General features: G+C 54.9%; 2 protein-coding genes across 7 annotated transcripts in view; one reads left to right on the forward strand and one right to left on the reverse strand.

The window, feature by feature from the left end:
- The first annotated feature begins 314 nt into the window (after positions 1-314).
- Positions 315-11,669, forward strand: TMEM106C (transmembrane protein 106C). 6 transcript variants are annotated; one of them, XM_079773434.1, is made up of 8 exons: positions 315-452; positions 6,272-6,483; positions 8,215-8,278; positions 8,759-8,918; positions 9,010-9,150; positions 9,575-9,624; positions 10,317-10,370; positions 11,425-11,669. In XM_079773434.1, exons 2-8 carry the CDS (start codon positions 6,300-6,302, stop codon positions 11,519-11,521), a joined length of 750 nt encoding a protein of 249 aa, XP_079629560.1. In that variant the 5' UTR covers positions 315-452; positions 6,272-6,299; the 3' UTR covers positions 11,522-11,669. The 6 variants fall into 6 exon arrangements, with proteins under 6 accessions (XP_079629560.1, XP_079629557.1, XP_079629556.1 ...); XM_079773431.1 differs by lacking the exon at positions 315-452 and adding an exon at positions 5,606-5,699; XM_079773430.1 differs by lacking the exon at positions 315-452 and adding an exon at positions 5,758-5,882.
- Positions 11,670-16,188: 4,519 nt separating this feature from the next.
- The window catches only part of COL2A1 (collagen type II alpha 1 chain), a 30,643-nt gene continuing 22,762 nt past the window's right edge, over positions 16,189-24,069 (reverse strand). The window contains exons 38-54 of the mRNA XM_079773918.1: positions 23,788-23,841; positions 23,383-23,490; positions 22,760-22,813; positions 22,297-22,350; positions 21,439-21,600; positions 21,129-21,236; positions 20,872-20,979; positions 20,566-20,619; positions 20,300-20,407; positions 20,148-20,201; positions 19,894-20,001; positions 19,575-19,628; positions 19,074-19,181; positions 18,454-18,742; positions 17,847-18,034; positions 17,296-17,538; positions 16,189-16,773 (exon numbers count right to left, since the gene is read on the reverse strand). Of these exons, the coding sequence (XP_079630044.1) occupies positions 16,627-16,773; positions 17,296-17,538; positions 17,847-18,034; positions 18,454-18,742; positions 19,074-19,181; positions 19,575-19,628; positions 19,894-20,001; positions 20,148-20,201; positions 20,300-20,407; positions 20,566-20,619; positions 20,872-20,979; positions 21,129-21,236; positions 21,439-21,600; positions 22,297-22,350; positions 22,760-22,813; positions 23,383-23,490; positions 23,788-23,841 (2,001 nt within the window). The 3' untranslated portion in view covers positions 16,189-16,626. The remainder of the gene's footprint in view (positions 16,774-17,295; positions 17,539-17,846; positions 18,035-18,453; positions 18,743-19,073; positions 19,182-19,574; positions 19,629-19,893; positions 20,002-20,147; positions 20,202-20,299; positions 20,408-20,565; positions 20,620-20,871; positions 20,980-21,128; positions 21,237-21,438; positions 21,601-22,296; positions 22,351-22,759; positions 22,814-23,382; positions 23,491-23,787; positions 23,842-24,069) is intronic.

Raw genomic sequence — 24,069 nt, forward strand, 5'->3', positions numbered from 1 at the left:
ATAATTTTTTTTAAGCCAAAAAGCCTGCTCAGAAGGCTACTGCCATTGCTTAGGCAAAAAAAAATGTAGAGGGCCTGGCGCTGACAGTGACTGCGGACGGGGAGGAGGAACCAGGGCTATTGCAGACTGTTGACTCTGGGGTGGGGTTGGGTATGGATTGGTTTTTCTAAAAAAACCTCTTGGAGTTCATCTCTGCCTTCCGCCCTCAGGCTCTGCCCTGTGGCTCCCTCAGTCCCACCCCCTCCCGTGTTTTTCACGGGCTGCTTTGCACAGGGTGTTCCCTTGTTCCGTGCTGGTCCTGCTTCCATTTGTCTGGCTGGCTCTCAGGCGGAGGCTGCAGAGGCTCTGCTGGCCGAGGCCCCAGGCACCGTGCCCAGCACCACAGCAGACACAGACAGGAGCTGAGTGGCGGTTTCTGAAGACAGTCACGTGTGGATCTGTTCAGCCACCAGGTTTGTCCCCGAAGCTGGCACAGTGGGTGAGAAAGGCAGCGAGGGGCGGTGGAGGGGGGGGGGAGGGGGGGGAGGGTTTGACCACAAAGATCGGCGGACCATTGCCTGCGTTTCCTCAAACACTAACTGCAGAGTTAGCATCCAGCAAGCCCACCCTGGATGCCCCTCAGGCACAGCTTCCCAAAGTCTCCAGCACAGGCCGCCTCCCGCCACACCTGCCCTGACAGAGCCGCTCCTAACACAGTTCCTTCAGGGGTGGCCCAGAACTTTTGGGCAGAGGTGCTCAGGGGTGGCAATTCCGGGGAGATGGGCCGGGGGGGAGAAGGGGCCACGCAGTTTGCATGGGTACAGCACGCACGCTGATGTGACTCAGCGTGTGCGTTCACCTGAGGCGGCCGGGGCAGGGACATTGGCAATTATTAAGGACCAAGGCCCCAGAGCCATCACACAGAGCCTGGGGACAGCTGCTCACGGCATTTAGGGGCCGGGCAGTATCTCCTCAGCCTGCAAGCCCCCCTGCAAGAGCCCGGCTTAGGTGTTCCCTTAAAGCATCAGCGTGTGTTTGGGTTTTCCCTGTTTCTGTCCCGTTCCCAGGAGATAACAGCTCTTTGCGTTACTTTGATTTCCAAGGGGGGGGGGGGGCAGAAATCTTTCTTAGAAGATTACTTTAAGACATCACCTTGGACTGTCTTCCCCCAATGGCTCGGTTGTTGGGGAGGCAGTACCAGGTGCTCCTGAGCTGCCATTGAAGGGAGAAAGGAAAAGAGGAGGAGAGCAGGGAGAGAGGGAGCCTGGTCGGCTGGGAGGGACCTCCGGGGGAGCCTTCTGGCAGGGCCGAGGGGACAGAGACCCTCCCTGGCATGGCTGTGGGGAATGGCTGCGCTGGGCATGCCCGACCCTGGGCACCAGCTCTGGGCAAAGATTCCCGGGCCTGAGGTAGCGGTAACGACACCCACATCGGAGGCCTGCGTGGCGTTGGACAAGGAGGAGAGAGCGTGCGGGGGGCTGAGCGAGACGCCCTTCCTTCCCTTGCTTCCTGGACTCGAAGAAGCAAGTCTCCGGGACTCCTGAGTGACCTTGGCGAAGGGAAGGCGGCCTCGGTCACCAAGGAGATTAAATTCCCTGCCAGCCATCAGGATGGGGCTCTGAGTTGGACTTAAACGCACCCGATCTAATCTTGTTTCCATTTATTAAAAATAGAACATCTTTTGCCCACCTGGGCCCGTGGAGGACGAGTCCTACCTCCCGCGGCAGCCAGCACAGAACAGCGTTGGCTGTGTGGGGCGCATCCCTGAGCCAGGTACACGGGAGCCCTCCAATCAGCCTCCTTTATGCCCCTCAGGGAGGGAGCTGAGGAGTCCCCGGCCTTGCAGGCCACCTTGCTGGACTGTGGCTTCGTGGGTCCCCTTGACCACGTTGTGGTGAATTGTCAGTTCCTTGAACACACAAGTCCCCACAGCCCCACGGAGTCCCCCCTCATAGGGGACTTCTCTGAGCAGAGCCGCCTGCCTACAGCTGCTGCGCACAGCACACAAGCACAGCCCGACCCAGACCCCGTTATTTAAGCTGCCGCCGCGCCACTCCTTTCCGGGAACTGGTCTGTAAACGTCCTTCACAGCAAACAGCACAGGAAGAAGAGACAGGACTTGGGGGCAGGAACCCCGCGATCCGGCTCTGACCTCACCGCCAGCGCTGGGCAGCCGGCTTCCCTGGTTGTGTCACGGAGGGGGGGTGGGGTGGGGGGGTGGAAATGAGCTGCCTCACAGCAAAGGAAGTGCCCGGTAAGCGGCAAAGTGCTCTGCTGCGATCAGGGGTCCTTAAATGCAAGGCCCCGGCGTCTCCCCTCCCCCCCCCCCCTAGTCCTTCCCACAGGACCAAACCCGGAGCTTCAGGGCATGGGCCGTTTTCTGTTTACCCAGAGAGCACATGGGCCTGCGCTTTGCGCACTGAGATCTCCGATTCGCGTTACAATAAACACGGAACCCACTACACAAGAAGGGTTGCGTGGCCCTTACATCCCCCTGTTGTACCACAGTGGCTGCAGCCGCGGGGCTAGGACCTGGCTTTGCCCCTACCTCTCCAAGCTCCAGCAAGTCCCTTTGCAAAGTATAGCAAACAAGCAAACAGCAGATTTGGTTCCAGCCCTGATTCTTTCCCTTACTGGGTATCGTTTAACCTTAAGCCAGTTTGCCCAACTGTGGGATAAACACATGGGCCGAATGAGGAACAGGAAGAGAGCTTCCACCGAGAAGCCCCCAGTTTCCCCCTCAGTGCAGAGGGAGGTTAACCCCGTCCTAGACATTCCCCTGCCCGGCCCTGACCTGTGTGTGAGCCGAGAGGGTGCAGAGCAGGTGCCTGGCCGCCCCCTGCCCCTCAGAGCTTTCAGGACAGCAGCCCTTTGAGGTCTTTACTCCCCTCAACTTGTGGGGCCCGGGGGACATAATGCACATGGAGAAACTGAGGAGGCTGGGGGTGCAGGGACCCCCAGCTGGCCCTGCTCTGCCCCGGCCCACCCGGAGAGCCCAGTGAGCTCATGTCTGCAGAAACCTCACTGCTCATAACCGGGATGATGAGATAAAGCTGGCGGCCAGGCACAGGTGAGAAGTGATGGGTGTCTCCTTAGGAATGTGCTGCCCAATTAAAACTGCCTCCCAGATGGCTCAGGTGGGCGCTGGGACTTCTCCCCCGGGCCATGCTGGCCAGCCTCTAGGCTGAGTCTTTCTGCAAGCATTTATTGAGGGCCTGCTGGGTACCAGGTGTTGCGCTGGGTGCTGGGGAGACAAGGAGAAACCAGAGCCACACCAGAGAGTTCAGTCCATCTGTCCTAGACACACTTTTGGAAGCAGGTTGTCAGGAGGCCTTGAGGGTTCTGCTTTTCCCCGCCACAGGCCCCAGCCCTTAGCCTCTTTCTCTTCCTTTCAAAGCATCCATAGCCCTCAACCTTCCTCCCACCTACTCTTCCTCTCCAGCTGGTATGGATCAGGCTGCTGCCTCCTCACCTTCCCTGCTTCTGGGGCAGGCTGGACAACCTTCTATACTGTCCACCCACAGTACGGACTTCAGGCTTGGTGCGCCCTGTCTTTGGCAGGTTCCAGCAGAGGCCACAGAGTGAGGCGACACCCATGTCACTGAGGGACGGGCTCATTCCCCAGATTCCCTCGCTCATTCCCCAGATTCCCTCGGCGGATTCCGTCAGAAGTGAGTCCTCAGACAAACTTGGAAGACAGGCCTCAGACAGACAAGCGGCCTCCCTCTCTCTAAGGGCATGTACCCCAAGGGCAGACATTTTAAAAGGGTAGAAACCCAAGTGTGATCTACCTGGCATGTGGTTAAAGCAGTCTCCCCTTTACTCTGTGTCTGTATCTTTCGGGATTTCACCCTACTGTGAGAAAGAAACAACCAGAACCCCTCACAGTGTTGAGGGGTGGTTATTTTTCTCGTGTCATGAGAAGTCAGAAGATGGGGAGCCCCGGCTCTGAATGTGGCCCCGAAGGCCATCAGGAACCCAGCTCCTCCTGCCCCGCCTTTCTCAGCAGGCACTTCTCGCCTCCTGGTCACCAGACGGCTGCCCCACCTCCAACGTCAAGTCCAAATTTCAAACAAGAGGAGGGAGGTCAAAGGACTAGTTGAGTCTCCATCCCTTTGAAGAAGCTTTCCTGGAAGTCCCACACAACCGCTGCTTACATATTATTGGCTTGGATTGGCAAGAAAGGCCGGGAATCATATTTTTAATTGAGCATATTGCTGCACCCAACAAAACCAGGTTGGTATAGATAAGGAATATAAACTGGTATCGTGTTTGCAAGGAGAGAGGTGAAGACCAGATTTCAGGAAGGAGAAGGTGTGGGCAGAAGTGAAAAAGGAGGAGCAATGGCTCCTCGTTGCTTCTGACGAAGATTTCTTGCTTGGCCAAACTTTAGTCAGGCTCCTGAACCTTCTGCTAGGCCCCTCTGTGCACTTATTGTAAAATTCAGTTCTAGCGAGAACTCCCAACCCTCCATAGCTGATCACCTCCAAATCTGATTGGATCCCTCAGCCTCCACCAGGCGATGTCGGATCACCCTGGCCTGTCTTCAGCGAGAATTCTATTAGGTTGCTTTTGCCAGAATTCTCCTTACTCCTAATGTCTCCTCTTAGTAATTTCCCATCCACTGACCCGCGCCCTGCTCCTGGCTATAAATTCCTGCTTGCCCATGTAGTATTCAGAGTTGGGCCCCATCTCTCTTTCCCACAGCAAGACCCTACTGCAGCGGTCCCTACACCTGTTGCCATGATCCTCTTGAATAGCCTGCCTTACTGTCTTCAACTGTCACGCAATATGTTTTTCTTCAGCGCTTCTTATCCTAAAGGCTCAGGGAGGTGACGGTGACCAGCGATTGGGCAGTTGGCTAGACAGATGCAGGGCCCTCAGCCTTCCCCACAGGAGGATGAAGAAAGAGAGATGGAGGTGGCAGAGAGCTCGGAGGTGAACAGCCCACTCTCCATTGCCAAGCAGGCCCCTCATTCACTCAGTTGAGAATCTCTCCTCTCCCCAAGCATCATCTTTAGTAACTTCATCTGCTTAATGCCCGCCCAGACTTCCTTCTGCTTGCAGGCTAAGCTCGCCCTGGCAGTACCTACAGAGAAACCCACCTTTTAAAGTGTTCTCTAGGCCGGCGGGGGTCTCTAGCGCTCCTGCTTCCATTCTTGGTCAGGTCACATGCTGGGGTTTCCGGCTCCATCCTCAGTAGGGGGCGTGCAGGAGGCAGCCGATCAATGATCCTCTCTCATCATTGATGTTTCTATCTCCCTCTCCCTTCCTCTCTGAAATCAATAAAAACGTATATATTTTAAAGTGTTCTCTAACCCCTATGGGCGTGTCTTTTTTGCTTGTGGACGGCTGGGGGAGGGGCGGGCATCTTTGTACCTTCAGCATCTACACGGCCTCTGTGCTCAAAAAAAATAGTTGAGAATGGCTTTGGCTGCCGGAGCCTCTTTATTCCTCCCCGGCGGAGAGACATTCTCCTTTGGAAACTTGGCGGGAGGGAGCCTTTCCCAACATTTCTGGGGAACAGCAGAGCATCGCGCTCTCTCTGTGCGCTTACCTCCCCCGGGCCGCTTGGGGCGCTGCTCTCCCCGCACTCCGCAGCCCTCTAGCGGCGCCGGCTGCTGGGCCGCGAAGAGCGCACGCGCAAGCCGCGTCCCCGGCCCGCTCACCATTCAGCGCGTGCGCACCAAGTGCGGCGGCTCGGAGGACCCGAGAGACAGGTTAACTCGCCGAGGCGGGCAGGGGGCGGGACGGGGTAGGGTGCGCCCAGGAAGGAGTTGTGGGAGTTTGCGCCTTGCAGGTGCAGGACTGCGACCTGCGCTCCCTGCTGGGCGGGGCGGGTAGTCTCCGAGCGTCGCTCTTTGCCAGGGTGCTTGACCTGAGCCCGCCTCCTGGGCTGACAGGCGAGTGGGAGGATCTCTGGGGCTTGTCCTTAATTTGTTGTCCGTTGTTTGTTGAGGAAGGCTTTCTTGAGGGGGGCACAGAGCTGGCAGTCGTAGGCGAGAAGGGGCAAAGCTGGGCCAGGTGGGAGCTGGGGTGCTCCGAGTCCTGGGACGGTGAGGAGCTGGGCAGGTCGGCGGAGGTGACCCAGTTCCTCCAGCTGCACGAAGGGGTCGGAGGGGGGTGGGGAGCACTGCTACAAAACGAAGGCTTCGGAGGAGGTGTACAGGTGTTTGGGGTCACGCTTAGGACAGCAATTTGGTCACGGTTGTGTTTTCACTTCTCTCAGTTGCTTCTCTCCTTGCGCAGCGTGGCCATTAACATGCATCACCTTTGACTCTTCGCCCCCTAGGACATGACACAGGTGGCACATCCTGGCCATGGGGTCTCAGCATTCCGCCTCTGCTCGCCTTCCTCCCTACAGGCGAAAGAAAGATGACAGAGAGGATATGCTGGATGAACGGGAGCAGGAAGAAGCCATTGCCCAGTTCCCATATGTGGAGTTCACCGGGCGGGACAGCATCACCTGTCTCACGTGCCAAGGGACAGGCTACATTCCAACAGGTGAGAACCTTTGATCCTGGGAAGGATGATTCCCCAGCGAGAATCCCAAAGGACCCACAGGGCTTCTGCTCCCAGACAGAGCTTTTACTCTAGGCAGGAATGTCACAGTGGTAGCTGGTGCCCTGCACAGGAACCAGCTCAGCTGACCTGATACATTTGGGCAGGTTGCACAACTTCTGTTGGTTTCCTTATATTTTTGAAAGCCTTTCTTTTCTTCGCTTCCACTCTTTTGTTCTTTGTTTCCTTGGTTTGGAACTTTTGGTTTTGTTAAAGAGCAAAAATTCAGTCAAGTAAATTGGAAGGATCTCATTGTCTTTAGTGAGTGATTCATAAATCGAGCGGCATCCCAAGTACAGAGGAGCCCCAAGGAGCTGTACAGTGTGGATGCTTTTATAGGCAGCAACTGGGTGAGCCATGAAAGTTGTTAGCAAAAGAAAATATGTGGGGAGCCGGCACGGCCAAGGCATACTGAGCCCCAGGGCGCCTTATGTGCCGTGCCACCTCCACCAGGTTCAGTGATCCTGAGTGGGGGCGGCTGAAAGGATTAGAAAAGACAGACAAGAGAAGGAAAGCTGGGACTCGGTGGGTCACTGCTTCCCTGATGGGGACCCAGCAGCGCCACGGACCACAAGCCGTGTCGTGGGTTTCAGTCCCACTCAATTCCATGCACCTGATCAAGCCTTGTTTCCTTGCAGCCTATATCACTCAGGCACGTGGGGCCACGTGTTCGGACCATAGGGTCAAGCTTACAACTATAGCTGTTGACTATCATTGTGCTGGGAGGGCTCTGCCCTCCAAGCTGGGACTTGCACGTGGCCACAAGAGGACTGTGCCCTCTCATCAGTCCAAGGCTTGAACCTGTCCCAACACTGTAGCCGCGCCCCACAAAAAGAAAGGATTGTTTTCAGGCAAAGGGGATTGTTCTTGGGGGTGGGGGGATGACGAAGAGGGTCCACGTGACAGACTTGGTACTGACCCGAAAATTCCAGACTGACTGATTAAGATTACACTCCCGGAGAAGTCTGAAACTGTAATTAGGTCAAGTATTAAGTCAGGGTTCACGGTCATGGTTTCAGCACAAGTGGCTCCACTCTGGGCTTGCGGTTGTCTCTTTAACAGTTTGCTCTGCATTGTGGGATTTGTTGACAAGCACGTTTCTTTATTGTTGTCGCTTATAAGACTTGGAACAGCTTTGCTTGGTGGGAGGTGGGGGACCACCTTGGAAGCTTCTTTCCAAGGGAGCAGATGGTGAATCATTAACAACCTAAGATCTGAAAGATATGTATATCAGGTGGGGAGAGAAAAACAAATGCTCAGGAGTGGAGCCTGGATTAGGTAGGTGCAGAGTCATACATCACGAAGCTGGTTCCCAGAAAGTCATAACGGTTTAGATCATCACAAAGCTGTGAGAACCATCTACTCCAAAGCTTTCATATTAGAGGCGAGGGGACAGTGGCCTAAAGGGGTAATGCCTTCCCCACGGCCATGCACGAAAGCCAGAACAATACCCTAGATTTCTCCACTTCCACGTCACTGCCTAGGCAGCACTGATGCATGTTTTGTAATTTGTGGCACTCTCTATAGATTTGTTTATTTATTAGACCCAAAATGCGAATCTGTGTCTAATTCCAAACAAGTATACGTTGTGGCAGACTGATGTGCGATGTGAAGGGAAGTACTGCTAGCACGTGAGATTTATTTTAGCAAAATAATGGTTTGGTTCTTTTATAGAGCAAGTAAATGAGCTGGTGGCTTTGATCCCACACAGTGATCAGAGACTCCGCCCTCAGAGAACGTGAGTTACCTGTCTCTCTCCTGTTAATACCTACTTCTATCCCTAGTCCCTTTTTATACATATAAATGCCAGTTAACTCTTTGAAAACTTTTATTTGCTCTTGTCAATTCCTCCATTTCTTTTAATACTATTTGCTCAAGAAAGATATTTCTTCCCTCATCACCATCTGGGGAGGAAACTTGAAACTAGAAACATTCTGAGGGCCAAGGGAAGGAACTGAATTGGAAGGAATTGGAGGCGGGGTGTCCTGGGAGTTGAAAAAATGTTTCTGTCTGCACAGCTCCTCTGTCCAGCTTCCCTTCCCAGACTGCAAACAGCAAAGGCTTATGCCTCTGCACTCATTCTTGCCTGGTTTGTGGTTCCTAGCCCTTTGAACTTTCCTGTCCCTGCCCCCGTCAGTCCTGGTTGTGCATTTAATCTTAACCGATTGGACCTTGATATCTGACTACCCACGTTGGTCATGTGCTGTGTCATTTGCAGTAAGCAGTATGTCCTCCTGTCTGTCCTGCTCTGTCTCCTGGCGTTTGGTTTGGTGGCTTTCTTCCTGTTTCCACATTCAGTCCTTGTGGATGATGACGGCATCAGGATGATGAATGTCACATTTAATAAGCAGGACTCCCTTGTAATCCTCGCCATCAAGGTAAGACTTAGGGCCTCCCTTCCTGGGTTGTGTACCTGCATGTCTCGGACCCAGGAAACTTACACTTATTTCCTCCCGTGCCCTGATGCAGGCCACCCTGAAAATCAGGAACTCCAACTTCTACTCTGTGGCAGTGACCAGCCTGTCCAGCCAAGTTCAGTACATGAACACAGTGGTTGGGTCATATATGACAACTAACATCTCTCTCATTCCACCTCGGAGTGAGCAACTGGTATGGCGGTTTTTTTAGGATCCTCACCCCCTAGGCCTGAGAGAAGAGTGGGGACTGTGGGAATGCCACTTGTAAGAACTGGTTGATGAGAAAGACCTGGTGAGCTCTGTAATTATGAAAAAATTAGAGTTGGGGGCGGGGAGATCAGCTACCATTTAAATATTAGAGGAACAAAAGAATATGCAAAAGAAAGCAATTGGGTACAAATCAAGACGAGGCAAAATGATAGTCTGAGGTCCACTGGCCTCTCAGAAGGGAAGAGGTAGGAAGAATTTGTTAGGGGCTCATAGTCTGTGTGAGGTCAGTCTTGGGGAAACGTGTGTCTGAGATGGAAGGATGCTCCCAGGTCTTTAGATGCTAATGACAGTATTGTTCGGTGTCAGTCCTGCTTGGCCACAGAGCGACTCTGGTGTTCCCTCTACAGGTGGACTTCACGGTGCAGGCGGAGATGGGAGGACCGTTTTCCTATGTGTAGTAAGGACGCTGTTCTCTCTCTGTGTTCTCCGCTGGATGAAAGGGATGCAGAGTTGTGCTCAGTTGATTGGTTGGGGCTGGTCCTGCCTTAAGTCCCAGCCTTTGGCCTATAGGCTCCCTAACTTTGGCTGTCTTGAGATTTATTTGGACAGTGGTCGGCAAACTCATTAGTCAACAGAGCCAAATATCAACAGTACAACGATTGAAATTTCTTTTGAGAGCCAAATATTTTAAACTTAAGCTTCTTCTAACGCCACTTCTTCAAAATAGACTCTCTCAGGCCGTGGTATTTTGTAGAAGAGCCACACTCAAGGGGCCAAAGAGCCGCATGTGGCTCGAGAGCCGCAGTTTGCCGACCACGGTATTTGGAGGCTGTGTTTTTAGCTATGTGACTGAAGTGCTGGAATATCTAAAAGAGAACATTAAGCCACTAGAGACATTTCCAAGCCCCAGCATTTATATAATGGGTTTGAAAAAACAAAGAGTGTCCTGGTGTGGGAGGATGCAAGGACACGAGGGTTTGGGAGCCAGTCAGCCGTGGCAGCGCCGAGGTCAGGGGAGCCGGTGTGGGGACGGGAGGCGCCCAGCCAGGGCTGACTGCCCCTCCGTGTGACTGGAACGCCGTACTCTTTTGCTGTTTCTCATTTTCGTTTTGTTTTAACTAAACTGTCTCTATATTTGCTGTTTGCTAGCTTCTTCTGCACGTTACCCGATATCCAGGTGCACAACATAGTGATCTTCCTGAGGTACGTGGCTCTCCTTCCCGTTCCACGGCCTCTGTATTTGAGTCTGGACCATGAGGCTGAGAGAGCTCGCCACCTCCGCGCAGGAGCCCGTGTGACCCACACGGCACCCAGCCAGAGGGGGGAGCCTGTGCCCTCAGACACAGATACAGTCAACTTTTGGTGTCCCCTGGACGCCGTGTCCAACCCCCCGTCACGAATTCCCAGGCTCGCGGTGAACAATTAGCTGTATAATGTTTCCTGTGAAACAAGGCCTAGTTCTGTGATCCCTTTAGAATTCTGACGAGACCAGTGAAGAACAGAAAGCTCCCTCCAGGTGTAAGTACTGAGCACTTGGCCAGGCTGTCTCTCCAGCCACACAAATTACCTACCACGTATCATGGACCTTGAGGGTCACTCCTAGAACCATGACAAGGGTCGGCTGCAGACATTTGAAATAGGAGAGTGCAAACCAGGCGCGGGGAACCTTTTTCTGCCAAGGGCCATTTGGATATTTGTAACATCATTCGAGGGGCATATAAAATTATCAACTTAAAAATTAGCCTCCTGTATTTGGTCAGACATTTAATTAACTCACCCCTAATGTCTTGGCAGGGCCAGACCAAATGATTTTTCGAGCCTTATACGGCCGGAGGGCTGGACGTTCCCCTCCCTGGTGTAGAGCAAGGTTTCCCAGCCTCGCACTATTGACATTTTGGCTGAGACAGTTGTTTGTTGTAGGTGCTTTCCTGTGCATAGTAGGATATCTAATGGCATCCCTGGCCTCTGCCCACCAGATGCCAGTAACACCACCTCCTCCCCCCTCCGTTGTAACAACCCAGAATGTCTGCAGGCATTGCCAGAAGTCTGCTGTGGGGTAAACTCTTCCCCAGCTGAGAAATGTCACAGCATCCCTGTGGATATGAAAAGACTCTCTGGGTTTCTGGTTGCATAACCATGAAAATAGATGTGTGGGACACATGGATATTGTTGCCTGAGTTTGCAAGAAATTATTTGGGCAATTTTTCTTATTTCATTTCAAAAGCAGAATTAATTCTCCTTGGTTTCTTTTTCCTAGAACCTCAGTGAAGATTTCGTACATTGGCCACATGACCCAGAGCTCCTTGGAGACACATCACTACGTGGATTGTGGAACAAACTTCTCAGCCGTTTAGAAACTGCCTTTGGTTCTCCCACCGTAGCACCTGTTGGAAGAGACACCCATCTGTTCCTAGGGCCTGCGTTCTGTACCTACCCAGGTGGTAGAAGTAGAGGAGAAACTGGTTCTCTTAATCCCCAGCAAACACCCTCCTGCCGCTTGGGAGGAAAACTCGCCTCGGTAGCACCATTTCCGTTTCTCTGAACCAGCGAATCACTGCCCAGTACCCACTCTATGGCCAGCAAATAGCAGGCACTCAAGGTTTTAAGAATTTCATTCCAATCTTGTCAGCTGTGCTTGGAGATTATAAATTGAAAGCATACCAGGATACTAGGTTATAAAACCAGAGAGGGACGTGAGGTAGGACTGTTCATGCGGCTGCACAGCTGTCATCAGGACCTCATGGCACCGAAGAGGCAGCCGGGAGGGAACGTTTGAATACATAAAAGAAAGCGCAGACCATTCAATATGTGACTTTTTTTTTTCATCTGCTCCTAAATGCCTAGGAACTTAAAAAGAAAAACTTTTTTTCTTGTAGACATTTATAATTGTTTTTACTAAGAGTCTATGTGGGGCTTGATTAACCCTGCATCCATTGGCTGGAACATGGATTGGGGGTTTGGTAGAAAAATAATTATGTCCTGCTTTTGATTCATCTGTGTCTTCTCTTGCCTGGATGTCTTAGACACCTGCGTGGGGGCGGGCGGGGAGGGCGGTAGAGGGCATGGATTAGGTGCCTGCTAAGTAGGTCAGTACAGGACGGGAGGGGAAGAGAAGAATCCCTGATTGTGCCATCCCCGGAGGCTCTTATCACAGAGAACAGCCTCACTCCCCCCCCCCCCCCCCCCCCTGGTGGTGACACGCTGCCCTATTGCTCTTCCGAAACAGAGCACTTAATGCCCCCTAGAGGATGGAAGAGGTAGGGCAGAGATGCCTAAGGAGTGAAGCTGCTTCTTGGGGCGGAATAACTACCCCTCCTCCCGCCGCCACTGTTTGTGGTTCTGATGAAAAGGGCCTGGTTTGAGTTTGAAAGTTTCTTGCACTGGCTCCAAGCTACAACCATCAAAGCGGACTCCAGCCCCACAGTGGGAAGCTTGAGTAGTCGGGTTTCAGACCTCCGCTGAGGTAGCCGCGGGAAGCCCTAACAGCAGCAGGTGGTGGCAGGGGTCAATCTTAGTCCTCATTCCCATAGCTTCATCCTCAATATTTGCTCATTGATTTTGACACTGAATCTTTTTTTTTTCTTGTTAATCCTCACCTGAGGATATTTTTACATTGATTTTTAGAGATACTGGAATGAAGAGGGAAAGATGGAGAGAGAAAAATATCTATCTCACATAATAAATTGGTTGCCTCCCGCATGTGCCCCGACTGGGCCCGGGATCCAGCCTGCAACCGAGATACGTGCCCTTGACTGGAATCGAACCCAGGACCCTTCAGTCCTCGGGGACTACGTTCTATCTGAGCCAAACGTGGCTAGGGCCACACTGAATCTCTTAAACAAAGGCTAAATTTTGTGACTGCCTCTCTGACCTCGACCACGATTGAGTAACCGCACACTGAGAGCTGAAAGCTGAGTTTCCGTGTTACACTGGGCCCTTTAATTGTCTCTCTGAACACAGCGGTGATGACTGTTCGGTATATCGGTGATGGGACAGGACTTGCTAATGTACACCGTTTCTGAGAATATTGCCCTCAGCACAGGAAGATGCTCACCTTGCAACATTTCCTCTTTAGTTTTTCCGTTTTCCAAGTAGCCTCTAGCGTATGTTTTTATGTAATTTTGGGAAAGCTACCCATATTGGTACTTAAGTTTCAATGATTTTTGTGACTGTGCTTCAATGGCATTTCTTGCTTCTCAGAATTACCTTTAAATCCAGCTGTGATATGCAAATGAAAGCACTTAATTGTTTCAAACAGAGCAGTAAGTCTGCCCTCATAATGCTATGAAATCTCATACCTGTTTATATCTTAGCCCCCCAAGCTGCACTGTGGGATACTCTGCATCGTTGTGCCAGGCTACCCGTCAGTTCTTGAGCAAACGCGTACGGTTTGCTCTCAGCAACACCGAAATAGAAAGGGGAAGTGGCTGGCTCAGCTGTCATTGCCATTATCATCGCATTTCTAGTGGATTGAAATTTGGGAAGAATGTGCTTCTTGAAAATGAGACTCAGAGATCTCTCTTTCTCTGTAGCTTCCAGCTTGACCTCTCCTGTGACCCCTTTTTTGCTCTCAAACTACTTAATGCGGTGTCACCTGGTTGAAATCTCCATTTGTTCATTTACTCATTCCAAAAAGGTATTTATTGAGCACCTGCTGTATGCTAAGGATTGCATTTTCTGATGTGTTTTGTCCAGAGTCATAGCTAGAAGTTTAAAACATCATCACAAGCCTTTTGTTTTAGATTTTTTTATTAAACATTTTTAATGTTGACATGATTGAAGGTGTCCCCCTTTTCCCGCCCTTTGCTCACCTTCATTCACCCCCACTCCCTCCTCCCTTGGCCTTCACCAAACTATTGTCTGTGTCCAAAAATATCGAATGCTTCACGAGTTTGCATGTCGTTCCTGTGCAGGGGCCATGCTAACTCGGAGCATATCACTTCTCCTGCACTAATCTACCCAGAGTCCTGTGCCATGTTTACTGTCAATTTGTTAGTATATGTGCTGAGAAAGCAAGCACCATCACAAGCCTTCCATATTCACCAGGCTCCATCTCTTCCTTAACTCTAGTTACCCCAAAGTAGGATCCCCTCAATCTCCGGGTCAACTGTCTAGGAATTCTAAACCCAAGTGTGAAACATTACTGAAAGAATCAGCCTATTTGTAAACACTCTCCATGAATCCTAGGGGTTCCCAAATATTTCCTCTGCTCAAATAGTCCTTATTCTTTGCCTTAATAAGTAAGATTCTTCAGTAAGATTCTTGAGAGCACTCTTTTAAGATTCTGTGTTCCTTCACTTGTTTAGAAGGGGAACTAATTCAGAAGTTGTCCCATCCTCAGAGCTTGAGTAAGTCTTGGCTGGAGCAGACTCCTCACTCCCAGTTAAAAGCCTTCAGAAACTTCAGTAGAGCTGAGGAAGCTCAAGAGAGGAAAAATAACCTGACTGAGGCCTCACAATTAGTAAGCCAGGTCTGTCTGCTCAAGCCTGCTGGGGGTCAGGATTTTATCTGAGAGGTTATTCTAACTGGAGAGACCTTCTGCCTTTCCTGGGGCATCAGGGGCCACAGGAATTAGTATGAACCTGGTTACTCTCACCCCCTCGGCCAGGTTGGGACAAGGAAGCAGCAGTAAGGAGCACATTCCCTGCCAGCCAGGGTGGTGCATTTCAATTTGACCACACACAGGCAAGGTTCTCTGTTCCTCGGCTTCTCTTCCCTTAAGCTCTACCTCAGGTTCACGCCCCGATTACTATGCAACAGATACTACAATTTCTAGGGTTAACCAGGTACCCAGGAAGTGTGTGGGCTGCGAGGGATCACCTGTATGTCCTGGTGCAAATGGGACTTCACTTACAAAGGTCTGAGCTGCTTTAGTAAGGACAAGTAACTCTGCCCTGGCCAGTGTGGCTCAGTTGATTGGGTGTCGCCCATGCACCAAAAGGTTGCCTGTTCCATTCCCTGTCAGGGCACATGCCCAGGTTGCAGGCTTGATCCCCTGTAGGGGGCATGCAGGAGGCAGCCAATTGATGTTTTGCTCTCACTTCAATGTTTCTCTCCCTTTGAAAACAAATAAACTATTACTTTTTTTAAAAAAGGAATAAGTAGCTCTGATGCCTCTGTGGGAAGCAAAGTGAGCTAGGAAGCAGACTGGGCTCTTGGAGTGTGGTTGCCAGGTTCAAACCAAACTCAACTCTTCATTTCCACCTGTTGTCTAAGGAAATATTTTACTAAGCATCTGTACACCTCACTGCTCTCCCCTTGGCTCCCATTAGCTCTCTTGATAGATGGAAGGGTGGTTTATTCTAAATTATGAACTAGCCCTCTCTAGTGGAGAAGGTGTCAGCTTCCGCATTTTTACCACATACACGAGGCATTGGAAAGCAAGGGACACCTGATGGTAAGGAGAGATGGGAAGCTGTCTGTTCATAAACCCGATGTTGGAGGAGGTGTAGAGAAGTACTGAATGGGGGGACCAGAGGTACAGGGGCAGGAAAGAGGAATAGGGGTGGGTTAAGTGTTCAACACTCCCACCTCTCCTTGGTCTAAAAGCCTTAGAAAAATACACAAATAAGTAGGTCACCAAGATTGCCTGATGGTGTGTATGTAGCATGGGCCCCCAAAGATCCCCTCCCCTCTCCTTCCCCACTCTCCACACCCCCTCCTCCCTCAGGAGCACCTTCAACCTCGCCCACACATTGTCCCATCCTCTGAGCTCAGAGCATATCACTTCTCTTGCACTAACCTACCCAGAGTCCCGTGCCATGTTTACTGTCATCCCTCCTTTGTCCCTCCCTTCCCAAATCTTGGTCTCTAGCCCCCATTCACCCCCGGGTTCCACACAGTGCCAAGGTTTACAAACAGCGGCAAGTCTGTGTTCACGTGAGGTCACTGAACCAGGCAGTGTGGCCTCAATGCCCTCTCTTTGGCTGAAAAGTCAACAAAAGAGCCTTCGATGGCCATCTGGTCACGCCTACAGAACAAAGACTAATGGAAGATAAAGAACAAAGCTCGAGTCCATATATACTTTCCAATAATTTTTTTGTTTTTAATATCAATCGATGTTTTAAAAAATACAGAGGTGTTTGACACAGAATAGCACCATTGTGTAGGACACACAGTTCCTGCGCCCGGCACCTGAAGTGGGTCTTCTTGCCTGGGCTTGGGGGGCAGTCACTCAGGGGGCGTTTGACTCTCACCAGTTAGTTTCCTGCCTCTGCTTTGACCCAAAGGTCTTACAGGAAGACAATAAATAAATAGAACACCGAGATTTTATTTTGCAGTCTGCCCAGTTCAGGTCTCTTAGAAAGAGACGGGGGGAAATCCAAACTGTGAAAGGGTGGGATGAATGGACATCAGGTCAGGTCGGCCATTCAGTGCAGAGTCCTAGAGTGACTGGGATTGGAAAGTACTTGGGTCCTTTGGGTTTGCAATGGATTGTGTTGTTTCTGGGTTCGGGTTTTTACAAGAAGCAGACAGGCCCTATGTCCACACCAAATTCCTGCTCGGGCCCTCCTATGTCCATGGGTGCAATGTCAATGATGGGGAGGCGCGAGGTCTTCTGTGACCGGTACTCGATCATAGTCTTGCCCCACTTACCGGTGTGTTTCTGGAGAAGAAAGAGAGGAGACACTATTCAGTGATACCTTGAAACCCAATGCCAGCTGCCCAGGACCCCAACACTGAGCATTGCAGAACACAAAGTGAAAAACACACTTGGTGCTCCTTAGACCTCTTCTGGGCTGGCCAGAACCCTCTCCACCTCCACTCCTGTCCTTCCCAGCAGGGCCTCCCTTCTCCTCCTTCCCACTCCCCACAGTGAGCTCCCCGCCTGTGACCCCCTTGGCATTCCATCTCATAGTCAGCCCATAAACATTACAGGAATTCTCCTACAAGAGTCCTTGGACACACTGGGTAAGGTCTTATTTCCCCTGAGCCACGGAGAACAGCATACACCTCTCCCTCACTGTCACTCTGCATGTCTTCTCTACGTGGCCCCTCACACACACCTCTGATAAGTCCATCACTTGAGGACCACAACACCTGCTGAGGGCCAACCCTCCGCCTGCTCTAGCCTGACGCCTGGGCCCCGGGCAGCTCACGTCTCTGGCAGCTCCAGCAGCCGACTCACCGTGCAGCCATCCTTCAGGACCGTATACGTGAACCTGCTGTTGCCCTCAGCCCGGATCTCCACATCGTTGGAACCCTGGATGAGCAGGGCCTTCTTGAGGTTGCCAGCTGCTTCGTCCAGGTAGGCGATGCTGTTCTTGCAGTGGTAAGTGATGTTCTGGGAGCCTTCAGTGGACAGCAGGCGCAGGAAGGTCATCTGGACGTTGGCAGTGTTGGGAGCCAGGTTGTCATCGCCATAGCTGAACTGTTAGGGCAGAGAGCAGTGGTGTGAGGCCTGGGAGTGACATTCAATGGGACCTGGGGCGCCAGGGCCCAGGGCTCAGAGGAGCTGAAGGGGGTTGGGGGAGCAGGTCAAGGGAGGATGGTTTTGCTTCCAGGGTGTAGAGCCAGCCTCCAAAGACCTCTTCCTCCACCTCTAAATGGGAGAAAATACTATTCCTCCTCTTTCCTTCCTGGTAGACCCCAAAGAAAACTGCTGAGAATGTGGGCGAGGTGCTAAAAACTTCCAGGGAGAGAGAAGAGCTCTCTGGCCAAGAGCAACCAGGCACTCACGTGGAAGCCACCGTTGATGGTTTCTCCAAACCAGACATGTTTCTTGTCTTTGCTCTTGCTGCTCCACCAGTTCTTCTTGGGAACGTTCGCTGGGTTGGGGTAGACGCAGGTCTCGCCAGTCTCCATGTTGCAGAAAACCTTCATGGCGTCCAAGGTGCAGCCCTGGTTGGGGTCGATCCAGTAGTCTCCTGCAGGGGGAGGAGGCGACACCCCTTCAGGGCTCAGACAGGCACAGACGCACCCTCCCAAGAGGCTCAAAGACAGAAGGTATACCAGGGGGAGAGGGGCAGGGTGTGAGGGCCACGTGTGGGGGGACTGAGGGATCAAGGGAAGGGGGGCTGAATGGGAAAGTCAGTGCTAAACGGGGCCGTGAGCAGCAGGGCAGGTGCAGTGTCTGCCTGGAGGATGGAACTCTACCATGCAGCCATGGCAGGACAGGAGCCAGGGCTTCAGTTTCTCTGCTATGAAATGGGAGAGCCACTGTCTGCCAGAACCTTCCAGGCCCACCTCTGCCCTGCACTAAGAGGTGCCTCCCCCCTGGCTCTGAAGGGGCCAAGCCCAATGGCAGCCCTCCTCCCCGGGGCCAGGTCCTGCCCTCCAGGCTCACCGCTCTTCCATTCCGGGTGGCAGAGTTTCAGGTCCCGGCAGGTGCGAGCGGGGTTCTTGCGGGAGCCCTCGGGGCTGCGGATGCTCTCAATCTGGTTGTTGAGGGACTTGAGCGTGGCATCCACCTCCACGTCATGCTGCCTCAGATTGCCGGCTGGCTGATCGGCCCGCATGTACTGCATGGGGTCGGGGCCTTTCTCTCTCCCGCCTAAGCCGGCGAAGGCTGACATGTCGATGCCAGGGCCAGGGGGACCTGGAGGGCCAGGGGGTCCAGGATTTCCAGGGGGACCCTGCATCAGAAAGTGGAGAAGTCAGCCTGGAATTGTGGGGAGGTGCCCTCCTGTGTCCATCCTGCCGGCCTAAGGGCACTAGAGTGTTTTCTTCTCAGTCCCAGGGGTGGGGGAAGGGTGAGCAGGCCAGGACTAAGAAAACTATAGCACCTTCCCTATTTCCTGATTAGCCCCTCTCTTCTGTTTCCCAACACCAATCGTGGGAGCCTCCAGGGAGAGCCCGGGAAAAAGGGTGCCGTCACCATTAGCTGCAGGCTGCTGCCCCAGAAAGCTCAAGCCTCGGGGATGCTGGGGACACCCCAGGCAGCAGGGAAGGAGTCAGAGCACTTACAGCGGGGCCTGTTTCGCCAGAACGTCCACGGGGACCAGGAGGTCCAATGGGGCCAGGGATTCCATTAGAGCCATCTTTGCCAGAGGGACCGACGGGGCCAGGAGGACCCTGCAGGCCGGGGAGAGAGGCAGGGAGAGAACAGTCATCAGCAAACGGATGGTCAGGAGTAGCTGGGGCTGGTTACGTGGCCGTCCTGAGCACTGGCCACTCTGTCCCAATCTCCCCATTTCTCAGTCATAGACCCCAAACCGGTTTCACACTCCCCTGCCTTCCTAAGCTCCTCTTTGTAATTCCTCTTCCTGGGAGCTCCTTGCATGTTCCTCCTACTGTGATCTCAGGCGCTTTCCTGGCCACAGTCACACTGAGCCGGTCCTCCCTCCACTGCCGAGTGAGCCTCTGAGCACAAGGCTTCCCCAGAAGCAGCCACACTTCCCTCCCACTTGGACGCTTGGCCAGCGCCCGGGCCCCACCCTGAGGCAGGGTCCGCTCCATCCCACTTACTCTAGGGCCAGAAGGACCAGCAGGACCAGAAGCACCTTGGTCTCCAGAAGGACCCTGTGCAGAAGGAAGAGGCAAAGGTCAGAGGTCAGCACAGACAGGGCCCCGTCTTCCAGGACGGGGGCCTTGAATACATATATCATGGAGTTGGAGGAATAGGTATGTGCCCTACCCTATTCCCATCCCACTTGCTCCTCCCTCCAACCCTGAGAAGTCCTGGAAATTTCTTAGGCGGATACCACGTCTTAGCAGCATGGGAAACTCAAGTGGGCTCCGAGCAGTGGGAGGCCTTGGGGAGCCAAGCACAGGCAGCAGTACTCACAGGAGGGCCGGGAAGGCCCTGCAGGCCCGTGAAGCCACGGTGTCCCTTCAGTCCCCTCTCGCCAGCCTCTCCAGTCTCTCCTTTGTCACCTCGGGGGCCTTGAGGGCCCTGGGAACAAGACAGACAGACACAGGTTGGGTCAGGTCCGGCTGGCCTTGCCTGAACCATGAGTCCAGGATCCCAGGGCACCTGCTGCCCGCCCCCCGCCCCCTTCAGCCTGCCCCTGTCCGGGACTCATTCGTTCAAATGCTCACTGGGATTCCACGGGCTCCAGCTGGTCCTGCGGGTCCCATGGGGCCTTGTGCGCCCTGTGAGGAGAGGGGGGAGCAGCGTCAGAGCCAGGCGGGGACAGGGCCGGCCTCCTCTGCGTCTGCCATCGGGCTGGGCTGGGCTCCATGGTACTCACCGCTTCTCCTCGGTCTCCCTGCTTGCCAGTTGGGCCGGCGGGGCCAGGAGAGCCAGGGGGCCCAGGGGCTCCAGGAGCACCCAGGGGACCGGTCTCACCACGATCGCCCTGCCAGGAGAGAGGGCTCAGGCTCAGAGAAGAATGTTCCAAAAGAGGCAAGGAAAGAAGACGCAAAACTCGGACCCCAGCCTACTCCTCCGGCTGACCTATTAGGCCCAGCGACTGTCCTCCAGGTCCCACTGCCCACAGAGACCCCAGATACTCACCTTGACTCCAGCTGCACCATCTCTGCCAGGGGGGCCGTCGGCGCCAGGGCTTCCCTAGGCAGAGGGAAACGATGCCGTTAGAGCTGCCCCTGCCCAGCTCCCACTCGGCTCCCCTCGGAGCCCCAGGCTGGCTCTGTCCAACTGCGGCTTTGGAGCCAAAGCTTTCCCACAGAGCTCCTCCCGCCTTCCTCCCCGAGCGCCCGATTCTAAGTCTTCATCACGACCTTCCCATGGCACCCGGTGCTTGAGCCTCCCAGCCCCGGCCCATCCTGTGACCCCTTCTCCGTGGTGGGACCCACCACTCACCTCTCGTCCGGGTTCACCAGCAGGACCAGTCAGGCCAGGGGGCCCCACGGGGCCAGGGGGACCTCGGTCTCCAGATGCACCAGGAGCTCCCTGCTTGCCAGGCTCGCCCTGCAGGGACGACAGTGAGGGTGAGCGTGGCCTCTAAGTGTCCCTGTCCCGGGGAAAGGCTGACGGAGGCACACCCAATGCTCTGAGTGAAGAGCGTCCAGCCTGAGGCTGGGCCCCCTCACCCAGAGGGAGGGGCACCCCTCACTCACCGATGGGCCGGGCAGGCCGGGGAACCCTCTCTCACCACGCTGTCCGGGCAGACCAACGATGCCCCTCTGACCAGCCAGACCCTGGGGACCTGGAGGGCCGTCAGGACCCTAAGAGGGAAGGTGAGAGATGAGAACTTGAGGACACAGAGCGGCCCAGCCACCCAGCCAGCTGGCTGCCAGCTCTGCAGGGAGCAGCACTCTTCCTGCCCTGGAAGTACACGTCTCTGCTCCCCTCCCCGCACCCCACAGCCCTGCTGCCCTCCCCCTGCCCCTGCTCTGAGCGCAGAAGCCTGGCCTGCGAGGGACTTACAGAGGGACCGTCATCTCCAGGCTCTCCCTTCTCGCCAGGGGCTCCGGCAGGACCTTGGAGGCCGGGGTCACCGGCTCGGCCGGGGGGGCCACTGTCTCCTCGAGCACCTTTGGGACCATCTTTCCCAGAAGGACCAGGGGGACCAGGGGGTCCAGGGTTGCCCTAGAAGGAGCAAATGCAGGAAGTGAGGACTCAACTCACTTGCCCGTTGGGGCTGCAAAGCCACCGCGGCCCCAAGGACAGCAGTTCCCCTGGGAAGGGGTCCCCCCCACCCCCACCCCAGTCTCTCTCTTCGATCGTCTCTCCCACATGACAGTTCCGGGCAGCCAGCCCTGGCCTCTCCAGCCCCGCATGCTTGGCTTTTTCTAATCTGCTTGGAGTCCCTCCTGCCTCCTTCCCTTTGGCCTCAATTCCCCCACCCACCTCACCCCCATTCCCCAAGGAGGGGCGCGACCCCAGTTCCTCTGCCCCCTGAGCCTGTGCACCCGCTCCCCCGCTCTTCTGTGCTGCTGGTGAGCTGGATGCTTTTCCTGATCTCTCCTCCCTCCACTGCAACCCCTCAGGGCAAGATGTGTGACCTGTACGGCCGGTGCGCGGAGCACGCACAAGAAAGCGTGTCCGTGATGGAGGCACTTGTGCCAGCGCATCCTGCCCACCAAGCCAGAGTTTGAGGGTTCGAGCCCCAGCCAGCTGGGAGGGTTGCCCATGACCAACAAAAGGGTCACCCCTGTTCCCCTTACGCCTCCCAGGAGAGGAAGTGGGCACAGGGGTGAGGCCCTGTCAGGACTGGGCAGACTGGGCAGCCCCTGCCTGTGCCTCACGTGCCCGGAATAAGGAACCAACCAGGAGAGCACTTACGTTGGAGCCTGGGGGTCCGACGCGGCCAGCAGCTCCGGGGAATCCGGTGGCTCCCTATGTGAAAAGAGGAGAGCCCCTGAATCCCTCGGTCCCTCAGGAGCTCCAAGAATTTAATGTAGGGGGTCCGGGAGGCCGGTGTGGAAAGGGACGGGGAGCCAGAGGGGAAAGGGCCTTGTGGGGCAGCTGTAGCTTCTCTGCAGGGGCACAGCGGGGGCACTCAGCACCCAGGGCTGTCTCCGGGGATCCCTGCGCCCCAGCAGCGAGGGGCGCCCTCCCTCGGGATGGGCTCAGACTGGGGCAGGAGCAGGACTGAGGAGGGAGGAGGGGGTGAATCCCAGAACACCACAGTGGAGCCTCTGCGGCCAGGTCTTTGTGAGGCCAGGGCTGCAGGTGTGAGAGAAGCTGCTGCCCCCACAGCACCCTCCCCACACCTGGGTCAGGGCGGGAGGGGGGCCTCACTCACCGGGGGGCCTTGAGCACCTCGGGCTCCTTTAGGGCCAGTCACACCAGTAGGACCCTGGGAGAGAAGGAGGGAGGGAGACAGTGAGGCCTGCTCGCCCCGGGGAGGGCCTGTCGGAGCCCCAACAGTGGACTCCTGAGGGCTGATTTCAGAGATGCAGCTTTCTTGGCACCAAACTCCCAGCTCAGAGAAGCTGTCACAGGCGGGCCTGCCTCCCGGCCACCTACCTCTCAAGGAGGAGCACCCCTCAGGCATGCACAGAGCCAGTCACCTCTCCCCGTCACCCCTCCCCCCGTCACCCCTCCCCCCAGGAGGCTGGCTGCTTTGCCCAGGGCTCTGCACCCTCAGCCCCCACCACACACCCCACACCCACACCCACACCCACACCCACACCCAGGAAAATAAAAGCCAGTTCAGCTACTTGAGCCTTTATCCCTAAGTACCAACTCCTCTCCCTGCAGCCTTTCCCTCCTGGGGCGCGGCAGCAGGCCCCACAGTCTGCTGTGGGGAGGCCCTAAACTCAGGTGGGGCGTTCCCAGCCTCCCAGCCGTTCTCTGCCTGTCCGCCTCCCCCTGCCCTGTGGGGACAGTTCCTGGGGGGAGAGGGGGGCGCTCGGTATGGCTCACCTGAGGCCCAGGAGCTCCGGAGGGGCCCTGCGGCCCGGGGGCACCAGCGTCGCCTTTCTGGCCGGCCTCTCCTTGCTCGCCCTTGGCGCCTGGCTGGCCATCAGCACCCTGTCCCAGGAAGGAGGAAGCCGTGCGTGAGGGGCAAGCCACGTATTTGCGGTTCTTCCAAAGAGGCCAGAGACTCTGAGCGAGTATGTGTGCGTGTGTCTGTCCACCGGGGCCTGAGAGTTGGGTCTGAGGACTGTGGCATCCGTGTGGAGATGTAACAGGAGAGGGGGAACGGGACCATTTCTCTCCAGTTTAAACTGCCCCTCCATCCCCACAGGCTGCGAGGTGCCCTCAGGTCCCGGATGTGGAGCTGCCTGAGTGGAGGGGCTGGGAGGAGGGGTCCGCAGGGGCACTCACAGGAGGACCAGCGAATCCAGCGGGTCCGGGGGGTCCGGTCTCTCCACGTTCACCCTGTGAGAGAGGAGGCCGAGGCGGGTAAGGTCCCACTGCCTGCCTGCTCTGTTCCCTCCTGCGAGCCCAGAGCCGCTTTGGGCCCAACCCAGCCTCCTGCACTGCAACCCCCAGAGAGAAGGCATCCGAAAGGAGCTTCAGGAGGCTCCGTCCTCAATAACGGGACCCGGGCCGAGAGCCTCTCTTGGTCAGAGGACCTAGTGACTCAAAGGCCCCCACCCTGATCGC

This window comes from Cnephaeus nilssonii, assembly GCF_951640355.1.
Source record: "Cnephaeus nilssonii genome assembly, chromosome: 6".
Classification (NCBI taxonomy): Eukaryota; Metazoa; Chordata; class Mammalia; order Chiroptera; family Vespertilionidae; genus Cnephaeus; species Cnephaeus nilssonii.